This window comes from Gobio gobio (assembly GCF_949357685.1).
Source record: "Gobio gobio genome assembly, chromosome: 13".
In the NCBI taxonomy this organism is placed as follows: Eukaryota; Metazoa; Chordata; class Actinopteri; order Cypriniformes; family Gobionidae; genus Gobio; species Gobio gobio.
Window position 1 is genome coordinate 25,749,344 of NC_137106.1, and position 23,360 is coordinate 25,772,703.

The window sequence follows — 23,360 nt, forward strand, 5'->3', positions numbered from 1 at the left end:
GAGATTAGTTTAGTACAACTGTGGATCACATAAAGGTCGAAATTATTGTGCAAAACAGTCTCCTTATTTAATAACCATAGTGTGTAGCCATGGATTTAACTTGTATACTCTACCATTCAACAATTTGGTTTTAGTATGTTTTTTAATTTTTTTTATTGTAATTAATACTTTTACTTAGCAAGGACACGTTAAATTGATCAAAGGTGACAATAAAGACATTTATTATGTTACAAAATGAACTTTCATCAAAGAATCCTGAAAAAAGTATCAGTTTTCACAAAAATATTAAGCAGCACAACTGTTTTCATCATTGACAATAAGAAATGTTTCTTGAGCACCAAATCAGCATATTAGAATGATTTCTGAAGGATCATGAGACACTGAAGACTGGAGGAATGATGCTGAAAATTCAGCTTTGCCATCACAGGAATAAATTACTTTTTAAAATGTATTAAAATAGAAATCAGTTTTTAAATTGTAATATTTCACAGTATTACTGTTTTTACTGTATTTTTGTACAAATAAATGAAGCCTTGAAACTTCTTTCAAACACCTCTAAAATAACTAACCCATACTTTTGAACAGTTGAGAAACTGATTGTGTATTTTGTAACACGTTTTTATTACTTATTTTTATTTATTTACAAATTCAATTTCTTAGCCAGGTAAATGTCAATCAGTAATTCTGTAATATTAGAAACAACTGAAAATGATAGGAGATCAATTTTTGAAGTATTTACTGGCAAAATAATTGCTTGTATATACATAATTGCACATTGAGTAGCAGTATGAAGTCTGAAAACAGAGAAAAGCACAAACTAATCCTTGATACAACACAGCTTAAAATGAAAATATTAAATATTCACAACAATGCAGAAAGATGATCGGCAATCTAAAACTCTTACATTAGGAGAGTGAGTGAATTCCCATAATGAAAGTCATAAACCCTATACAAAATCAGATTGATATGATAACTAGTTTAAACTAATCAGATGCATTAACTGTATACATGAATGACAACATATTTGTAAAATGTTATGCTTGAAGCAAGCATATCAATGCAAATTGAATCCATTTTGCCTAATTATTTTTCTAAATAAATGAATGGGTCTTATTAACACAAACTGACAATCTAAATGTTGAAATATCCAAATATTTTGTTGAAGGAAAAAATATATTGGCAATGGCTTTAAGCATAACAGTCTACTAAAATTTGTGGAATTATGCAGTTCAAATGATACATATAAAGGTATAAGACTATTCACCTCTATTTAAACTCTTTACCTTAATTTTCCATTTGTTCCTCTCATTTTTTTAGCTGTTGGGCCAATTTATAAAGAGGGCGATACATTCTAATGAAGGATACACTTTTCTCCTAGCTTCCATCAACACACAGACACACATACATACACACTGACACGCACCTCTCCACACAAACAGCTTTCTCATAAGTCCATCTTTTCTGAGGTTATCACTACAGTATCACTGCTATTGTTTGTGGAAGGTTGCACCTCCAGGGCAGCATGAAGGCTTTGTGTCTCCCCGTAAACAGAATCCAGCAGCTCATCTGGATCTGATGAGGCAGGGACGGCCAATCTGGAGTTGGGAAGAGAAGCTGTAGCCAGGGCAGTTTGAGGTGCTGGAAGGTTCTGTGCAGCCTGCTGGGCCTGTGCCATCCTCTCTAATTCTGCATGCTTTCTGCCTCTCCTCCGGCCCAAAACTTTGACGTAGTTGGCAGGGACAAGGCCAGTGATCTGCCCATCCACACTGGCTAACAGCCAGCCACGCACCCTGGGCTGTTGTTCTGAAAAGAGTGAAATACATAGAGTACAAGCTGTAAGACAATGCCTAGAACAAAATATACATGGTACAAAGTGTATATGCTTGACATTAGTCAAATTTAAAACATTACATTGGTGAGGAGTTGCAGTGCAAAAAGTGTGACAATGCACACTGTTTTATTTTCATTTTCCCTTTGGATTATCTAGCCAGTGTGTTTACTAGGGCTGGGTATCGATTCAGATGTTCCCATTCGATTCCATTTCGATTCGCAAGCTCTCAAATCAATTCTATTTCGATTCTCGATTTGATTCAACTCAATGAATATAGATTTAATACAAATACATTAAAGAACAGTGAACATAAGATTGTAAGTGGGTAATTAAAAAGAAATAAAGTACACAATTAACTGTACATTAAACTCTTTATTTTAGGTGCACTTGGGTACATTTAATCAGAACCCATCTCTATATTTCAAATGCATATAATTTTCATGCAACTTTATTAAAAAAAATGTATCTGAGAAGCATTTTATATAAATTTGTTTTTATGGATATTTTGATATATTTATTCTAAAAAATAAAAAGGATATTGGATGATTTTCAGCATTTTTCAGTAAAGGACAAGCTTTTCTTGCGATTTTGCCGACCGTCATTTGGACTCGGCCCGTTTTTATGGAGGCTTTTTCCTCCAGGGGCGTCTGAGCTTTGATTCGTGCCCCAGAAGGTGCATTAAATTTTGTCACTATCTCTGTGTCATTTGCGTGCCTTCCTTGAATGCGATTGCCATTCGATTTTATCTTTGCGACAAGCATATAAGCGATACCGGGCAGGATCGACTGGAAACCCCCAGGACGGAGAACCGCAACACACTGCCTTGCTTATAGTGCTTGGGGGGACGGATCGAACGAGACCACCCACGCCTAGGCCTGTCGCAATAATCAATATATCGATATATCGATATATCGCACAATATATGTACATGACCTCAATAATTTTTTGTGATGCAATATATTGCCTATTATGTTTACATGATAATGAATGTCACCAACATTTTATTCGATTGAGCTGTCATCTTGAATGTTTTCCGTGACGGAGGCGAAAGTGGTTCTCGGGCAGTTCCTTCATACACAGAGTGGTTATCGACAGGTGAAAAAAGCCACCATTTGAGGCTTTATAGTGTTTTCCTGACAACTACTGACAGTTTGGAAGAATAAGCCCAAATGGACTCGATTTCAAAGCCGCAATCCCCTGTTCCGGTGCACATATAAATCAACGCAGAATGACGAGTGTTAAAGCTGTTTCACAAGGGAAAATGTTTATTTACTATTTATTAAATATTTTTTTATTTTATTTAGGATAATATCTTTTTTACCCTTAATTTCCATGATCTAAAGAATTAAAAGGTTGTCATTTGAAAGTGTGTAGGTCTACTTGCATTATTATGCGGTTATATTAGGATTATATATTCAGTGGCATAAAATTCAGTGGCTTAAAATGACAATAATATAGTTTATCGCAATTATTTCTGGGACGATATATCAGGAAACAAAAAGTAGTTATCGTGACAGGCCTACCCACGCCCCAGAAGTCCACGGGGGTCCCGAGTTACAGCAGGTCAAAGTTGAAACTTTAACCGGCTATATCTCGGAAACACGAAGGCAAAACCGTCTGTATTTCGGGCTGATCGTAGTGCCTGACAAGGCCTTTCGAGAATCGAGACCGTAACCAGGAATGGGTGCTTTCTTTGCGGGGTGCGCCGCTCGGTCATCTCTCTGCCGGGGGATGAGACGGAGCCCCCGGCGTCCGAGCCTCCCTCTGCACGCGTGCTGTCACCGCTCGTTACTTTTCATACACGAGAAGAAGCTCGTTCATACCTGGACACAAGTAGTTGCCGTGATAATGAATAACAATACCTTAACGTCCTGACTTATGTGGACTAACTTTTATTTGAGGAAAACATTTTAGAATATAAGCTATTAGGTTTGAATTATTGGTCCTGCACTTTCTATTGACTATATGTCTATAATGGCTAACATACGTGCTTATGTGAATGCTCAGGTATAATGATCATAATGCAAGGCAAGCATTCGCATGTATGTGATCAATTTTTATCGGTTTTGTGCTCGGCTGTGAGGGTGTTGCAATGTCTGGGTGATGCCTCATCAAATGCTTCTGCAGATTTGTAGCATTTCACCTCAGCATTACAAACATCGACAACACACCGTAAGCCGCCATTTAAGCATGAATGAATGAATGAATGACTGACAGGCGCGCCTCTCGCTCCTTTGTAATCGCGCAAGGCAAATTAGAGCCCTGCATTTCTGCCCAAGCCCGATGGGCCCAGACTTTTTTACGCCCCTATGGCCGGGCTGGTGGAAACAACATGAGACTATGATACCGCGACTGTCAAGACTGGCTCGCAGTGTTTAGAGTACGGCGCTATGCAACACACATCGCTGCAGTAAAGCAAGCCAACACGCAAACTGCCGCAAGTGAAAGTCTTAGATGCTCAAAGACACAATCAACTTCATTAAAACAAATTAGACTGATGCTCTTACCAGTGCTTAGGTCGCTCGTTCTCATATTGCGGTCTTTGATGTTGAAATGAACTTATGAATAAAATGCAGATCATATCCGTTTTTCTTTCATTGATATGAACTCTGTTAAATGTGCATATAACGTGGGAATTGAAGATCGGATTTATATTCATTTTGCGGAGAGGTCTAAGGTAAGACAACCTGCATGTTTTTTTATTTTTATTTGTTTAGATTGTGTATCCCGTTTTGTTTGCGAGCGCCGCTGCGAGCAGCAGAAGCAGAAGCCTGCCTCAGCTTGTCAAAAATGCCTTTTTACTGTAGTGGTGGTGATAGTAGGCTAAATGTTTAAACTAACATTGTGATGCTTGAAGTGTTTTATATCTATGGATTTTATTATAAGCAAGACAATTCAAGTGTTGATTTGAGAGGCTAAATTGATCAAACGTGGTTAACCCGCTGGGTCGTCACTTTAAAAAACAAAAACTTTAATTTAACAAACAAAAAAATGCTTCAAACATTTTTCTAAATGAACTTAATAAAGAAACAAAACGAAATATAACTACTTTGACATTAAAAACAAAACTGAACTATTTTAATGGCTGCAACAATGTGTAATAGGGAGGATTAAAAAAAACAAAACACAGGCTCCAGTCGGACTCGGGCCGAGAATTTTGATAAGCTGTCGGACACGGGCTAGGGCCTAGATTTGAGGCCAGTGCAGGGCTCCAAGGCAAATAAGAGGGTGATCTAGTGGAGAAGATTAGTAATTAGATGTACGTTAATCTTATGTTCAATGTTTGCAGAAATAAATATGAAAAAAAAAAAAAAAGATTTGTGGCCTTTGAGAATCGATTTTGAACAAAAAAACGTTTTGCCCAGCCCTAGGGTTTATGTTAAAGTGTTTAAGTACACTTCTGCTCAGAATGTGTCTTGTTCTTTTACCTTTAGGGGCAAGATTAAGCATGTCTCCAGCCTGTAGAGAGATCTCTTCCTCAGACGCAGCTGTGAAGTCATACTCAGCTCGGGCTACCACATGGTCATCCTCCCCACTTGCCCAGTTAGTGGCTACAAAACAGTACAGAACTTCTATTAAGCACAAACATACAGACACAACTTCATATAAAGCTCCATTTTCAGACACATACCGTAAAAAAAACAAACACGTTTGACAATAACGGCAGCCCGAGGCCAGCTTGAAAGACACCCGGGACAGTTGTCAGTTTTGTAATTTTAAAGGGGTACTTCAGCACTGGGAAGATGAATGTGTATTTAAACTGGGTCATTTATGTAGTAGAAATGTGAAATTATTTTTTAATTTGGTGCCTTCTAGACAGAGAAAAGACAGAAAATGTATTTGTCTCATGTGGATGAAAGACAACAACACCCAGAATGCACTGGCTTCGCTGCCCTACGAGGCCACGGCTACTGGTTATATCACTTGCCCACCATGACACCGCCCCCACCATCATTTTGATATTCATAGTAACAAAATAATTTTGTTCAGTTAGAGAACAGACACTACAATTAAAAAAGGAACGTGTGTTCTCAATAAAGTGTGAGTGAGCCGAACGAAAGTCACGACAAACGAAGCAGGAGTCAGATTTCATTCATCACGAGAGCGAAGAGCTGAGGTAAGCGCAGCAGTCATTCTCGACGCGTGTCCAGTCTGGCGCGTTTTCAGATCATGCCCATAATTCCTTAACTTTCATAGGAATTCATTGAAAAGTTGAAACACTCACTTTGCTCCGTACCGCTCCGTTATTAATGCCCGAGCAGAGCGGCCAAAAAATCCTCCAATGATGCAAAATGCATAATTCTCTCGTCTCAGGGGGACATGAGGGGGTAAAGTACGATAATTTGAATATTCTACCAGGTTTCTACTGATACAAAGCTTAACGCTAAATCGCTGAAGTCAAATGATTTTTAATAATTGATTTTTTTTAACACTTTTTTGGATGGACTTGTCTTAAAATATTAAAGCCACGATGAGAATCTTGCGCTGGTCAGTGTTACACTCACTTACACTGACACCCACTGGCGTGTGTCTGTGCAGCATCACGCAAAAATAAAGTTTTACAGTAAGTAATGGACGCAACTGTTAATGCGTTATTCGTAGTGAACCATGATAGATTTATTTTGTGTCTTTCCTAGAATGGGCAGTTTGTGACGTATTACAATACATTCAGTGGCACATGCATATCAAATACAGACGTGACAAAAACACGTTTGAAAAAATATTACTGACTTTAATGCGTTTAATTTAAATTTAAAATATCACAAAATTATGCTATTTATTTAGGATTTTGTGTCACAATTACATTAGTATAGGTGCTCGATTAATCTGTCAGTCACTACTGGAAGTGTCACAACACATGGCGACATGTTCCGCGACTCTGTGTCAGTCAAGTGTCATGTCAGTGTCAGTGTGTCATGATAATGTCAGTGGCACATGCCAATGAAGACCAGATGTGCCACCGGATGTGCCAATACGCATAGTGACATGTGCCATTGGCTTCTGTGCATCCGATGTCATGTCACTTAATGTTAATACTGCTACTGGAGAATGACAGGCAATAAATTCAGTGACAAATCTCCGCCTAACTGAGAAGTGTAGAAGTTTCTTTCAGTGGTGTTGGTTTAGTATTACAATACTTTACTTCACTTTTGATCAATGTATTACATTCTTTCTTAATAAAAGTATATATATATATATTTTTTAAAGATCTTACTGACCCATAATTTTTGGAACAGTGGTGTAAATCATTCTCATTAACAGTCCCATGGTACTACGTTAAAGCCAAAATAGAGAGAAGTGATAGACATTGAATAATACTGGACTCATGTCAGACCAATAAATAGTGAGAAAAGTGGGTGAATTTTAAGACTGGAATGTCTCACCATTTTCCTCAGCACCCTCAGCGGACCTCAAAAGCCTCCATATCAAATACGGCCCTCCAAGAACAACAGCAAAAAACAAGAAAATGGGCCAAGATTTGACAGAATTCACTCCGGGGTCATCAATCCCTGCCCCTCTGGTTCCTGAAGCAGACACCACAGAGGAGGCCGCACTGTCTGCCCACAAATCATCCACCTCTGAATCCTGACGCATTCCCAGCAGCCTCTGCAGCCTGCGATATAGGTATCTAAGGGTCCTAACAAGGGCGAAAGCAGACAGCACTTTTGTGAAATGTATGCGCAAGCGGGAGAAGTGATTGGCCACATCCAGAACAGCGCGGAAGCTGTTATAGACAGCAGAGAAAGTAGCATCCATCATCATGCTGACCGACGAAAAGGCGTGCACAATGCTCTCAATGGACTGAAATGCTCCACGGCTGCTCTCCTCCGCCTGCTGGACAAAGCGGCTGGGTGGGACTTCGTCCGCTGAGTTATAACGGTTATAACCCAGGCCACCTCCTAGGCCACCTCCAACTCCATAACCACTGTAGCTGTAGGGGCTGTAACCCCCGTACATGGAGCTCCCATAAGGGCTGTATGAGGAGGGAAACGAGCTGTATGTAGGGCGGTATGCCTGTTGGACGGATCTTGGAGGGATGGGTGGTGTCACACGTGTTAGAACTGGAGGACCAGACATCGATGGCCCACTATGTGATGCTGATCCAAATTCAGTAGAGCTAGATATAAGAAATAAACACATTCAAATGAAATGGCATAACTAAATAAAAGCAATAATGATCAAAACATAGTTGAAATATTCTCTATTTAAAAGTAAAAGTCTGAACACATCATTGGTGAACTTTGACACTCACATGCAAACACTTATTGGCATGCTCGAGTACGAGCCAAACATTAAGTTTACGTAACTTAACAGCAAAAGTATAATTGTTAATACAACCACACAGAACTTTTCTCAGCATCGCAGTAAAACCAAACATACGCACATATGTATTATTTTACAACAAAATACCACGTCGTCAAATATATATATTATATATATGCTCTATGGCTAATATGTTTGCTAGCGTTCCAGCACTTCGTCGTTTAGACATACTGGCCAAAATAAGACGAGTTATTACAAACCGATAGTTTAGTGGTGCCGTTAATGTTCCAGGGATTCGCCTTTCCCATGGTTTTGGTGGAGGCTGTGCCATTATTTTATATTTCAGACCAAAAGTCGAGCTGCACAACAACCGTCAGGAACAGAAACTGTCCCATTCGCCAGGCTAGAGCAATCGATCATTCACATGGTTCTGCAACTGTCTTTCGACACGAGACTAAAGCAATCTATAATTGAATCGATTGGGATGTGGTCGTTTCTGTGCTTGCCGTCTTGTTATTATAAGTTTGACTTTTTAACACACAAGGTGTGTGAGGTGTCGTTAATGAATTAAATATCTAATTCCGGTGATCTGACGCTAAAATGTCTGAAACCGGACTGCTTATTCGTCTGATGCTGCTTATGCATATCAAGCACGATCGCTGACTAATCTGATATTCTTTTCATGGAAATCGTGACCGCGAGACGTGACTGTTTTAGATTGCTCACGACGCACCACTTGAACAAACTTCGTTTTTATTTCGAGTCCTGTCTCTATTGTATTTATTAAAAGACTCTTGTCAGAAGTGGGATTTGAACCCACGCCTCCATTCGGAGACCAGAAGCCTCAGAACCTGAGAAGGAAACCCTTGAGTCTGGCGCCTTAGACCGCTCGGCCATCCTGACACTGAAAAAGAAACTTGGAATTAGATGATATCGTTATAATTCTACATTTTATTCTACAGACTTTTCGGAAAACGATTTAGCCAAGCCTAAATGTTTCAAAATTCCCCAAGAACAGTTGTCTCCGGCAGTTGTGGTTGCCAGAAATTTACCGTAATACGGCTGAACATAAAATATGGTAGCAACATTTTAGGTTTTACAGACTTAACTTATTCAGTAAAAACAGTATTTCATTAACTGATATAACGTTAATTGACCAACCTATTGATGTACTAATATCTCTTTCGTCCCTTTGTAATACACTGACAAACACAAAGCACAAAGAATCAAAGCTCATCACAATCAGCGTTTCCACAAATTGAAAAGATACTGTAATCGAAGGTACACAATGTCATTCACACAAACACTGAACACCATGGTAACACATAAATAAACATTAATTGCAATAAACATTAATTTAACAAAATTAGATGAAACATAAAACCCATAATGTACATAACTGATATATAAAAAAAGAAAGACTAAGAAGAAACAGTTATTTAAACGTGAATAGCTCAGCTATAGCTACATGAAATGTGAAGAAATGTGTCAGTGTCACGCAGGGAAATATGGGAATGTCAACTTTTGGTTCAACTGAAGGTTTTTTCACTTTCACTGTAAATAATGCAATGATTTGTTATTTCACTTCCAAAAACTGCACATTTAAGGGTATTTTACTGTAAAATTACATTAAATATAAGGTTAGGTCTAATACTGTAGGCTAGTATGGAAACTCTCTATTAACCAATTAACTGTTTTAAACCATTTAGCAGTCTTTTACCGTTGAAATCACGACTCTTTTTTACAGTGCAGGCTATATTGCTTATGTCATGTTCTCTAAAATGTATTGTCAGAAGTGGGATTTGAACCCACGCCTCCATTCGGAGACCAGAAACCTCATGTATTGAGAAGGACGAAACCCTTGAGTCTGGCGCCTTAGACCGCTCGGCCATCCTGACACTGCATGTTTATCGCACTGGAATAGCCTACACTGGAACAGGCACTCATAGCGGTTACTTGAAGTTTTATTACCTGGCTTCTTTCTTTTTTCTTTAAAAAATAAATAAATAAATAAACATAAAATTCTTACTGTCACATTGTATCATACACCATTATAATCTGAGCATATGTTTGTGTATTGTATGCTCAAAAATAAACCCTATGTGGGTGGGTGTTTTTTCAACTTCCGGTTCTTTTTGTGAAACTCAGGGTGCTTAGGAAGTAGGCCTAATCTGTTATCAGTCAGATATGAGTGTTAAATTAATGTCCATATAATTTAAGCGACAGCTATAATAGGTAATGTGGTGAGTTAACATCAGTTAATCAAACACAGTAAACGTGTGAGGCAGCAATTACGAATAATTACAATATAAGGACAATATTTCATAGCTTTATATGTCCTTTAAAAGTTCACAGTCACCGGACAGTAACAACATCACATAAATATTAGGTTACTTATATAACGCCGGTTGCGACCATATGTAGTGCATTTTTTGCCTGGTCGTATTTTGCAGCAATATCTTTGACAGCCCACAAGATGGAGCTGGAGCAATGTTCATTTGGTTTACAACTTTTGTAATCTATTATATATGTCTCTGGACTGAAATAGATCAGATCTCCAGTACCAGTGAAACATGAGTTGATAAAGATCAAACAGGATTTGTGAGGGTATTGCTGCCAGCCAACATGGGGATTAATTATTTCAATAAAGTTAATGGCTGCACACCCAGAGGTTAAACGCATTGCTATTGGCTGAGAACTAAACACAATCCCCAGAATCAGCTTCCTATGTTTATGACAGATAATAATGACATTACATGTTGCTTTTGCATTTATACAAAACACTAGAGAAAATTTACATTAATTTATAAAATAAAAAATGGTTTGGAGCCAGGGAATTTGATTCAATGTATATGGAACTTCCTCAGTAATATTAATTATTATGTTTTTTTCCTCTTTTCCTATCTCATGGCCATTGCATTATATCATCCCCTCCATCTAGCTGTAAAACTACATTAAGGAGGAACAGCACAGCACTGTGGAAGCAGTGGAGTCATTCAGGTTCCTGTCTGGGCACCACCATCTCTGGACCTGAAGTAGGACAATCATTGTGAAAAAGGCCCAGCAGAGGTTGTAGAGGAGGTCCTTCGCCAGCTGAGGAACTTCAACCTGCCACAGGAGCTACTGACACCGTTCTACTCAGCTGTCATTTGGTCTGTCCTGTGTTCATCTATCTGCTTTGTGTTCATCTATCTGCTTTGTGTTCATCTATCTGCTTTGGGTCAGCCGCCAAACCAGACATCATGAGACTACAACGGACAGTCCGGACTGCTGAGAAGATTATTGGTGCCCCCATGCCCAACCTCCAGGACCTGTACCCTTCCAGAGTGAGGAAAAGGGCAGGTAAAATCATCACAGTCTCCACTCACCCTGGCCTGGCCACAACCTCCAGACAGTGGCTTAGATCAGTGGTTCCCAACCACGTTCCTGGAGGACCCCCAACAGTGCACATTTTGGATGTGTCCTTTGTCTGACACACCCACATCAGGTCTTGGAGTAGCTACTAATGAGCTGATGACCTGAATCAGGTGTGTTTGATTGAGGAGACATGCAAAATGTGCACTGTTGGGGGTCCTCCAGGAACGTGGTTGGGAACCACTGGCTTAGATCACTATAGTCACAAGAACATCTAGGCGCAGGAACAGTTTCTTCCCACAGGCTATTTCCCTCTTGAATGCCTTCAAAGTGCAATAGGCTTCCCCACTGTTCTGTGCAATATCCTTGTCAATTAATTTAGTCATAGCCTATTTATTTGTATTATTATTTACTATGCTGTAAATATGCTTATTATATGTTAATGTTTATTCTGATTAAACTGTCTTTATTCTTTCTATTCTGTATATGTGAGGAAGCTCCAATACCATGTCAAATTCATTGTGTTTTTAGTTCCTTGTATAAGATTTGTCAGTCCAAAACGTGTAAATAGTCTGTAATGTAAAAAATTAATGAAAAAAAAAAAAGTAATGACTAATCAATAGTCAGTTTAAAAACGTTCTAGTGCATATTTTCTGTGACAAAATTGGTCGCGCTCACAGCCGGCAGATGCCGTCATGACGCAGGACTTCCAGCGCGTTGACGCGATGGTACGTTCCACCAATCAGCGGCAGTTTCCGAAGCCCAGCCAGGAAAGGAGCAGATGATATGGCAGCTTTGTGAGCGGCCAGGTGGAACTCGCTTTTGTTTAATCGGGCTGACAGCGGAACATGAGTACAGTTTAACCCGCACACCGCAGCGGGGGATCCGAAAATGATATACCTGATATTAATTTCTGCCTTCTCCGGGGCCATCGTCACACTCCTTCTGCAGCTCTTACTGTTGTACCGGAGGAGCCCCGAGCCTGTCGCTAGGACAGTTCAGTATGTCAAAGCAGTTCCTGATCCCGCTCTGAAGGATTACTTTAGCAACCAACAAGGCGAATCAACGCAGCAACAACCAGATTTCACATCTTTTGCCTCCAAACTACCGGAGGCCGCTTCTCCCAAGCAGCAAGAGACCACCGTCCCCGGCAGCAGCCCCAAACAGCAGCCGTCTTCGCCACCGCCTTCCCTGAGCGACTCTCAGCACACCTCCAAAGCAGAGACATGCGATTTCCTCAATGCCATATTTCTGTTCTTATTCCGCGAGCTCCGAGACACCCCAGTCGTCAGACACTGGATCACTAAAAAGATCAAGGTAGAGTTTGAGGAGCTCCTCCAGACCAAGACCGCCGGGCGTCTGTTGGAGGGGCTCAGTCTGCGGGATATCTCCCTGGGCAACTCGGTGCCCGTTTTCAAAACAGCCAGACTCATGAAACCCGTGGCTCTCAATGAAGACAACATGCCAGAGGAGCTCAATTTCGAGGTTGACTTAGAATATAATGGCGGCTTCCATCTGGCCATTGATGTCGATTTGGTATTCGGGAAATCGGCTTATCTGTTTGTAAAGATGACCCGGGTGGCGGGCCGCCTGAAGCTGCAGTTCACCCGCGTGCCTTTCACGCACTGGTCCTTCTCCTTCCTGGAGGACCCGCTCATAGACTTCGAGGTGAAGTCTCAATTTGAGGGCCGTCCTCTGCCCCAGCTCACCTCCATCATAGTCAACCAGCTCAAGAGAGTTATCAAGAAGAAGCACACTTTACCGAACTACAAAATAAGGTAATGTGTGTAAAATAGTGTCTTCACATGCCAACGGCTATACCTCTTGTCTGTCCCTTGCCTTTGACATGTCAGTGACGTCCATCTGGTCTCAGGTCCATCAGTTATGGCTGGACAGTTACAGTTAGGTGTCTTGAAGATGAATAAATGTAGCAGATCCCAAAATTATTTCCCCAAATACAGTGTTTTATGGAGAAAGACAGATATTGCTTATAATTTGGATGTTTTTATTTTCAAGACTTTTGATTTTGTCTGTGGTGTCAATCCAAATTGTTCCATTCCTCTGTTTTGACACAATTATGAACATATCAATGTACAAAAACAAACTTTTTTTGAAAGCAGCAGTAGCAATAATATCAGTGAAAGCTGTCATGCAATTATCTGTCTATTGTTTTTTTTAATATTTATTTAGCATTGCTTTAGAGAGAGGTTGTGAAACTGGTAGTGTGTGTTCATGTCTGAACATGGTTGTGAAAACAGACAGAAGTACTGTGGCTATGCAATAAGAGACTTCTGAGGTGATTGGCAAGGTCATGTGATGAGAACAGCAAGTGTGTTTAGGGTGTGTATGTTTATGTCCCCCCTGGTGAAACTGGAAATGGAGGCCGCCTTCCTCCCTAGGTCACAATTCCATTTACTGTGCTCATATTCCTGACTGTTAAAAGTGAAACAACGTTGAGATTAAGTTACTTCCTGTTTTTAGCTGAGAAAAATAAAAGGTCTGTGACTAAGGCGTTCAACCAAACTGTGGATTGATTGCTGTATTCATCCACCACGTACTCCTCACTGCTCTCTATTACTCAGCATACTTGGCACACCTAAAACATTTGGTTGCCAATAAACCTTAAGATATCTCAGCAAGTGTGTGTGGTTTGACTATTTCTCAGCTGCTTTAGATTCTTTAGGTTTAACATTGTCTTTGTGAGTCGACAGGTGCACAAAATGGTCTGATGTTTTTTGGCTCATCAGTCAAACTGCTCGTCTTTCTGTTGACATACTTTGCCTATGTACAGTCAATATGAACATAATGTGCAAATCACAGTCAAACATGACACTGAGCACCACACTGTGATTTTATCCATTAAGTTAATTGTAGTGTCTGTGGAAGGCAAAAACGGCTAGATGAATTTACTCTGTAATCTTCATCAGTTTGGATGGTGTGTTTGAACTTTGACCCCACGCAGCTGGGTTGTGTGAGTAGGGAATTAAATCACTGTGTTCTCTGTTAAACGTCATACTTAACTATTGATTAGAGCAGGGGTGTCCAAACTTTTTTTAAAGGGGGCCGGATTCGATATTGTGGACATACCCGGGGGCCGGTCCCTTTTCTAGCCTATTTTTTATATATATATATATATATATATATATATATATATATATATATATATATATATATATATATATGACATGTTTTATTTCTTTGAAACATGACAAATTTGACAAAAGCTTGAGCTGACAGTAGAGTAGCTTGAGATAGGACACAGGAAATGTATAGATATTTAACAATATCTGTAAAACTTTCATCAACTAAAAAGTTTTAATGGGTGAAATTTTAATATTATTACAGAGTTAGAGCATATTCTTATTTAAATTTAATAAGTGCTCTATTTAGATCACCACAGGTAAAACCACACTACAAAACATGCTTTTGTGACTTGGTATTTCTGTCTTTTTTCCAGTCCAAATATCTAAAAATTCTTAAATCAAGATGCTTTTACTAAGGAAAATTACATATTTTTTCTTGATTCCTGGGGGAAAAAATCTAAATGAATTGAGTTTTTGCTTGAAACAAACTAAATTATCTGCCAATGGATTAGAAAAATAATCTTCCTTAAAGATTCAAAACAGAAACATTATTATTCTTACCCCATTGGCAGATATATTTGCTTGTTTTAAACAAAAACTCAGCTTCAATTTCTGACTGAAGCACTACAGGCTTGGGCGGGCCACATATAATACATTTTAATAGACGCGCTGCGGGCCGTTTGAAATTCATCCCCGGGCCGCATCTGGCCCGCGGGCCGGACTTTGGACACCCCTGGATTAGAGTGTCTCAATACAAGGGAATGATTCCCAGCTAACAGTGAACAGTCTCAGAACTTTAGGTTCTCAAAGTTATGAACAAACATTCTTCCATTTATGTTAATGGAACGTTAATTCAGATTTATCCGGTCTTAAAAAATGTTCTCAAAATGTAAGCACAAAAATTGTATTTATATATCATTCATGTAAAGTTTTTTTTTTCTGATACATTTTAGTTGCATGTTCATAATGTTTTTTAAATGTTTTATAACAGTCCCAAAAGTAACGTTTGCGAAATAATAAGATGGAATGTTCCCTTAACGTTTGGATGACCAAAAGAAGTTTCAAAAATTGACATTTTGAACGTTCAGAGAACATTCATAAATAACGTTTTCATGACTTACCGGGAACGTTAGCAAAACTTTCTTTTGTTAGCTGGGTGAGTGCTGAGAGTTAAGACTTCATCAGAGACTTTCCTTTGGATTCAGCATTAATGCTGTGCCCTCTGTTATACACCATAAGGACGCGTGCTGCAGAACTAAAGAGTTTTAGTCATCACAAAGCACAACCGGCAGTAAACTTACTGAAGCTTAACGCTTTACATTATCCAAAAGGAAAGAGCTTCTCAGTGATGTTAGACATTAAATGACACACTCATCTTCCCAGAATCAATTCTTTTGGTGGTTGAGATGGAAGATATTTTTCCTCTTTAATTCATGCACTAGTCATGTTTTACTGCCTCAGAGTTTCATGGTGTTTGCTGTAGGGCTGAGATGAAAAGTACTTACTGTTTAATTTGTCACGTGGGAGGTGACGTTAGGAAGCTGACAATATGTGTGTGAGTGGGAACTTTGTTTAAAAAGCAGACAGCATGGCTCAGGGACACAATCTGTTTTACTCATCTCTGTGTGGGACGGAAGTGTCTCAGATGGAGGAGGTGTTCAGAATCAGTACAGGACAAGAGTGTGTGTGGACCAAACTGAAGACTTGGATTTATAGTGTGCAAATTGCTATTAATATACTATGGCAGTAAATACAGGATGAAGAATCAACAGATTTGCTGACTCGATTTCAGATAACAGTTTTATGCGTCACCAGGATGAAGAAAGAGATTATGTTGAATATCGGGGTGCGCGCGTTTGGTGAAAATTGTAATGATTAGTTAAGATAACATTTATTAAAGTTTTTAAGGGCTTTTTTTGTGTGTGGAATACACATAAAATATCAAATTTTCAAAAACAAAATGTTACAAAAAAGTTTTCAAATGAAGTCCATTATGCTCATTAAGGCTGCATTTATTATTTAATTATTATTTTGAAATATTACAGTTTAAAATAACTGTATATACACATTACATATACATATATAAAATATCTCAGCATCATTACTTGTCTTCAGTGTCACATGATCCTTCAGAAATAATTCCAAGTTCTCAAGAATCAATTATTGTTCAACATTATTATCAATGTAAAAAAAAAGTTGTGCTAATTTAATATTTTATAGGGAAAAATTATATATTTTTTGGATTTCTTGATGAATCAAAACTCATCTTTAGTTAAATGTCTTGATTGTCACTACAACTTACAATTTATGTAATGAATGAATTTATAGGATGAATGCATCCTTAAAAGTAGTACTAATTTCTTTTAAACTAAATCTTACTGAATGCTGACCCCAAACTTGTATTGTGTGTGTTCTTAATTTTGTTTTGTTTTTTAACTTTCATTTCAAGTTCAAGTTATTGGTGACTCATCTTGCACTCTTTATTTTGTTTTCAATAAACATGAATTTTTTTATTTATTTTTTATTAAATAACTAAAATGCGAAGCATGTTCACTAGTGATCTCCCCCATTAAACACTTTACAAAAATGCTGCATTTGCACTGATTTAGTGAGTATAAAGGGCATTTCCGTATAAAGGGCATTTCCATGCAGGAAAATGCTCCAATTTCCTCAGCAAACACCTGTTATTGTGTAGAGGATGTCCTGATTGCGCTGATCCAGCTCCTTTGTCCAAATGTATATCTTAACAGTCCTCAAAGGCAACTCTGTTTAAAGTGTGTAAAGAATTGAATTGGCTTAAATGCTGAGTAATACTTGAAGTAATATAGTCTAAACTAACTATAGAAATTGTTATAATTAGCTATTTAAAGCACAGGAGTCCTGTACTCTGTACCTCTGGGGGTATTTATAAAACCCAAAACTGCATGACGTCATCTCTGGTGCATCCTGGATGGACTCCATGTCACAGATGGCCGAAACTTGAGAGTCAGAAATGTGCGTTTGCTGTTTGTTCATTTACTTGTTGTTCAAGTGTGTGTTCAGGAATTACTCAATGTTGAGATGTAATTGTTAAGGTTTCACCGGTAATACTTTATTTTAGGTTTCAATTCCCACTATTAACTTGTTGCTTATTAGCATATTGGCTCTTTATTAGTACTTATTAAGCACATAATAATGCCTTATTCTGCATGACCTTATTCTACATCCCATTATTCCTACATCCTATCCAATACTTAAACTTAAACGCTACAAAAACTACCTTACTAACTATTAATAAGCATTAAATTAGTAGTTTGAGGCAAAAGTCGTAGTTAATAGTGAATATGTGTTCCCCATACTAAAGTGTTACCGTTTCGCCCTCTCCTCCATCATCACTCGTTATTACAAATTAATTATGAATTATGTCGTCAGATGTTGAAGACGCTTGATATCGTGCACATTGTGTGTGTGCAGAATGTGTTTTTGCGATCTCTAAGTATTGACCCGGACTATTCTCCGGTTACCTCAGTTGATGTCATGTCTGGTGTGTTTGCGTGGCCAGCTGTTATTGATAGGTGTTTAATGACACCTTCTGTTCTCAAAGATTGAGTGACTGACTCTATCTTGGTATGTTTGGGCCAATTGGGGGTAATCTGTACAAAAGAGTTACTGATAGACCCCTATCAGCTGCATGCCCTTGAGCGAGGCTCGGGACAAATTTTCCTGACTGCTGATTTAACGGTCCAGTTCCTCAGAGGCACTAAAGAAACACATTCTCATTAGAAAAAGACACGGCGTTCAATCCATGCATCCATCTGTGTGGCACTGATGGAGTTTGGCTTTTTAAATTCCCTTTGCCAGAGAAACTGTCAACTGCATTCTTTTGAAACTGTCAACTTACAGCTTCTTCGTGTGGAGCACATTCAGAATCAGCACAAACAGGAATTGATGTCCCATGATTAACTAGTAACCTATGTTCAAAGTGAGATTTTGTGTTTGCCATTTCCAGATCTGATTGGCTGGCTTTATTTCCAGGACAAATAGTTTTTGTGACTCATGGGTGTTTAATGAAGGGCAGAACAATTTTGGATATTGTAGCACTCCCTTGGATGTAAAATATATATTTTTGGTCTGCCCAATTTTTATTGTCATGATGAGACAAAATTTTTTATCAGAACAAACCTTGAAGGACTTATTTTGTGCGATAACCCAGAAACACTTTTACAGTTTTTATCACAAGTAACATTCAAGAATCTTTTATAGAGTTTATGTATTTACAAACAAAATTTAAACATTTTTTTATTTTTTTTATTACTGAATTATTGTTTTAATTATTGAATGCTGCATCTTTAAAATTCCGCCTATTGCTATACACTTCAATACAACAAGAACAACAACATTTTGATGTCAAATGTTTGACAGAATGTGTTTGAGGCACCCAGGCCAGTATAGCATGTTGCATGATATCTATGAGAAAAGCTGTACATTCTGCTTGGTTTTGTCTGTGAAATGATCAGAACTTATAATGTGGTATAGCCTATTTCAAATGGGGATGTACAATATTGGTAATTGGCCAATATTAGATATTATATTTTAAAATGTATTGCATTTATCAGCCTTGCTTATTTCCATTTAGATATCTTCCTTTCCTGATTAGGGATTCACAATATATCAGTATTTTGGCTATTGGTCAGTATTAGAGATTTTAATTTTGCAATCTAATCTCCCCTATTTTTACCTTTGGGTTACCTTCTAACACTCAGTGGAAGTTAAACTTAGAAAACAGTAATAATATAATAAAAAAAACTAAATGTAATCTATAAATGAATATCTATTTTTCATAAGGCACATTCGTAGTGGTGTCCGAAATGATAGTGGACATTATCGAGTGCACTCATTCAATCCCACAATTCACTGCAATAATGAGTGTAAAACTGATGTATGCTCAAAAGCTAGAGAATACCCATAATGCACTGTGAGAGTCGCGTGTCGTATGAATTCCCGCGTCTGACCACAAGATGGTGCCCGTAGTTTTTCCAAACCGCTTTTCCAATGTGGCTACAGCGTATATACAGATAGAAATTCCTTTTTTATTGATTATAGAATTGTATAATTGTGTTTTATACATGCTAGTTTACACGAGAGTTTAAGATAAATCTTTTAATTTACTGGAGCTGCAGTTTGCTATGTTTCAACTGATTATTAAACTGATTATTGAAAACTATGCAAAAGTGGCAGCCTTTCCAGCGCTCCCAGTGTCCGAATTCAATCACTCGTTTTCATTCACTACTTCAAGTGGGCTATATTAGTGGAGTAATGTAGGGAATAGTGAATGAGGGTATAGGGGGTGATTTCGAACACAGCACTAGTGTATTTTAGCATTTAGCCTAATTAAGTTCACCTGTTGCTCATTTAGTTCCCTCATTTAGGCATACCCCTGTGTAAGTGTATTATCAGTTTCCTTTGTTGTGTTGTCCGTTCTCTGTCGTGTGTAGTGGTTGTTTCGTTTCTCTTAGTTCTCTGTTAAAGGTCCCATGACGTCGATTTAAAAAAAAAATTTTTTTTATAATGTTTTCTGAGGTATACTTATATTGTTAGTATGAATTATTGTTAGTATGAATTTTACATCATAAAATGTCATAGTTTAGAAATAAAATGCATTTTTCTATCCTGATTTTAGCCCTCTGGGTTGAATGCTCTGTTTGAAGGGACGTGTCTGCTCTGAGACTTCAGTATAAACGTCCACTGTTGTGATTGGCTGACATTGCATTTGAAATGCGTATTACATGTGGAACCCCTCTCGAATACTTTTACTAAAAAATTTTTTTTACTATTACATCTGTCAAGATTAACGAATCGTGTAAGTGTTGATTATAGCATTGTTTTTAGATCTTTTCCCATCACATGAAACGCTGCAGTGATGAGCATTGAGTAACGTAGACAGACACAGTCTGTTGATCGTGTGAATGCCGTGATCTCATCAATGCTGCGCGTTTTCTCTCACAAAATGCTTTCACCACAACTACCAGCAAACACGACATCGACAGGAATACAGTAAGAGCTTTGTGCAGCATAACAGCGTCATTCATTATAACGACAGTTTGGGCAGTGGTGCATATATACTTGCGACGTGATTGACCGCTTCAGCCATTATAAAGAGAGCGTTCTCATATTAATGTTAAAAAACCTCATAAAGTGAAATTTTCATGTCATGGGACCTTTAATAAATACTATTTTGCTGCAATTATATCCTATCTCATCTTTATTTTGCCATCCAAGAGTAACAATCTCTCCATGACTCAGTTCTAAATTTGTCATTGAATGTTTGCAATGTGCATTGCGGGATACTAGGAATGTAAGGATACCCTCATGTCACGATTTGGTAGGGCTATATTTCAAGATACTGGACTCACGATACAATATTATTGCAATTTTCGAAGACATATGGTAAACGGTTAACAAAAAATTTACTGTTGATTTTAAAATACTAAATTTGGTATTACATTGGGGATAGAAATGAATAGGCCTGAAATTGGTGCTGGTAACATAACACACAGGACAATGCTGACATCAAAATAAAAATATTAATGATTCTGAAGCTGAAAATACAGAATTACTTTGGTCGAATATGCTTGCACTCTGTCACTGACTACTAGATATATTTCAAATAATGTAGGCCACTTTTTAGACACTGTAGACATTTCGCATTTATCAGGATCCACAAATATTCCCCCATTGCATCATTATACATTTTATTCAACATTATATATATATATATATATATATATATATATATATATATATATATATATATATATATATGTTGTAGTACTAAAACTCTTTCTTCTCCCACAGTATTTTTCATTTTGGGTGAACTATACACATCACAATACAGATTGTCACTGTCCAAGATTCATATTTTTTTGGTTTATTGCGATATATTGTTACACCCCTAATGGATACTTATACCTCGTTCTCTCTTCTTTCCCTCTCTCCATGTCTCTAAAGTCCACTTATATAAGTGCTCTTCAAAAAACATCTGTTGTGCTTCCGTTTGTACACATACTTATTTTACACCCCCCTCTCACTATCTCTCTCATTTTTCTCTCTGTAGACTTCAAGTAAGCCTCAGCACAGTCAATTTAAAATAACAGTAACCTGTCCCAAGCCAGATGGCAGGCACCATGACGTCATAAAGCACCTCTTCGATCATTTTATCCATGTTTCGTCTGACCACTGAGTGATTAGACCTCATATCTCAGAGTGTAAACTTGGAGGCAAAGAGCTTCAGTTTACATTGGCAAATACAGTCAGGCCAAAGTTCAGCTGTAATGAAATCCCTTTATCTTCCTCCTATCTCAATTCAATTCAATTCAATTCAATTCAAAAGAGCTTTATTGGCATGACAAATTGTACATTGCTATGCCAAAGCATTTATATGAGCATGAAAATATAAATAATTTTAAGAAATAAAATATAAATGAACAAAGTAGAAGTATTTAACAAGTGTTGAAAAACAGGGGGTGGGGAAAAAAAGCATATGTATTTTAAAGGTCCCATGGCATGGCATTTTTCTATTTTATAATGTTTCCTGAGGTGTACTTATATTGTTAGTATGATTTTTACATCATAAAATGTCGTAATTTAGAAATAAAAGGCATTTTTTCTATACTGATGATCAGCGCTGACTGGAGACGCGAATCGTTTAGAACTATTCAGTCCGATTTGGTGAACTGATTCGGTTCACTAAAAAGAACCAGTTCAAAAGAATGATTCGTTCGCGAACCGGACATCACTAATGTACCAGAGACGGAGCGATTGCTAACAGTTATTTATAGTAACTACTGAGTTATGAGAGCGCTGTCAGCGCAAATTTTGTTTGTATCTGAGAGTTCTGAATAAACACGAGTCCCATTCACGCCTAGTCCGTCTTCATCATTATTCTACCAACTTTGTAACACATGTAATGTACCATTACAGCTGTCGAGATGAACGAGTTACGAGTAAGTGTTGATTATAGCATTATTTTTAGATCTTTTCCTATCATATGAAAAGTGTCAGTGACGCGCAGGGCGTACACAGCGCAAACAAAGACACAACAGGGCAGTAATCAAATGTAGTCCAGTTTATTGTGGGGCTAGGCTGGTTAGCCCGGATATGCTCACGCTTACCCCCCTTCTGCTTAATCTCGCGCCGCGTTTGGTGCCTCTGCTGTGGGCCAGATGCAGTAGTGGGGGTCGGTGATGTTGAAGGCCGACCGGTCAGTGCAGCCCGAGCTTCGGCGTGCGTGAGGTTTATCTCTAAAGAGATGTGACTCTGCCGATGTTGAGCAGAAAGTCACGACTGTGTATGCACATTTTAGAACAGATAGACGCGACGAGGACGTACAAAAACATGGACTCACAAGATAGAAAACACGAAAACACCGTTCTGTCGGTAGGGAGAGAAGCCACAGGGTGTGCACGAATAATAAATAATTAGCTACACATCAGAAATCACTGATCCCAGATCAGAAGGAACTGAAAAAAGACTTCTATTTTCATTTGTACATCCAAACACTGAGAAACTGCCAGCATTCACTCGTTCACAAGCCATGATCTCTCGAGGACAAATATAGCGCTTGCATGGGCGTACCAGATTCTCTGGCCGGAGGAAAGGGAGGTAGCCGTTCCTGTTATGACTTCATAACAGGACATTTCCAGATCAGCTCGTCTGGGCTGTAATTTTCTCAAAGGCAGAGAAAGACAGCCACAACTCGGTTTACACCGATCAAAATTTCTAGCCACTTGGGGACAATATTCAGGCTAGGGGAACTCATATTAATGTTGAAAAACCTCATAAAATGAAAA

At 38.3% G+C, this 23,360-nt stretch overlaps 2 protein-coding genes across 2 annotated transcripts in view; one reads left to right on the forward strand and one right to left on the reverse strand.

The window, feature by feature from the left end:
• Nucleotides 1-102: 102 nt before the first annotated feature.
• Nucleotides 103-8,536, reverse strand: pex13 (peroxisomal biogenesis factor 13). The gene is made up of 4 exons (XM_079833038.1): nucleotides 8,356-8,536; nucleotides 7,216-7,949; nucleotides 5,260-5,382; nucleotides 103-1,803 (listed from the first exon to the last, which is right to left on the reverse strand). The coding sequence occupies exons 1-4, from the start codon at nucleotides 8,424-8,426 to the stop codon at nucleotides 1,445-1,447; spliced, it is 1,287 nt and encodes a 428-aa protein (XP_079689164.1). The 5' UTR covers nucleotides 8,427-8,536; the 3' UTR covers nucleotides 103-1,444.
• Nucleotides 8,537-12,165: 3,629 nt separating this feature from the next.
• pdzd8 (PDZ domain containing 8) overlaps nucleotides 12,166-23,360 on the forward strand; it is a 63,747-nt gene continuing 52,552 nt past the window's right edge. The window contains exon 1 of the mRNA XM_079833025.1: nucleotides 12,166-13,227. Coding sequence (XP_079689151.1) covers nucleotides 12,341-13,227 — 887 coding nt within the window. The 5' untranslated portion in view covers nucleotides 12,166-12,340. The remainder of the gene's footprint in view (nucleotides 13,228-23,360) is intronic.

Excerpts from the sequence above, each read along its gene's own strand:
- pex13 (XM_079833038.1), bottom strand. The coding sequence starts at position 8,426 with ATGGCACAGCCTCCACCAAAACCATGGGAAAGGCGAATCCCTGGAACA. Across the intron at positions 7,950-8,355 it reads ACGGCACCACTAAACTATCG|CTCTACTGAATTTGGATCAG; the intron begins GTTTGTAATAAC and ends TCTTATATCTAG. Across the intron at positions 1,804-5,259 it reads GCTTAATCTTGCCCCTAAAG|AACAACAGCCCAGGGTGCGT; the intron begins GTAAAAGAACAA and ends CACTCTTTTCAG.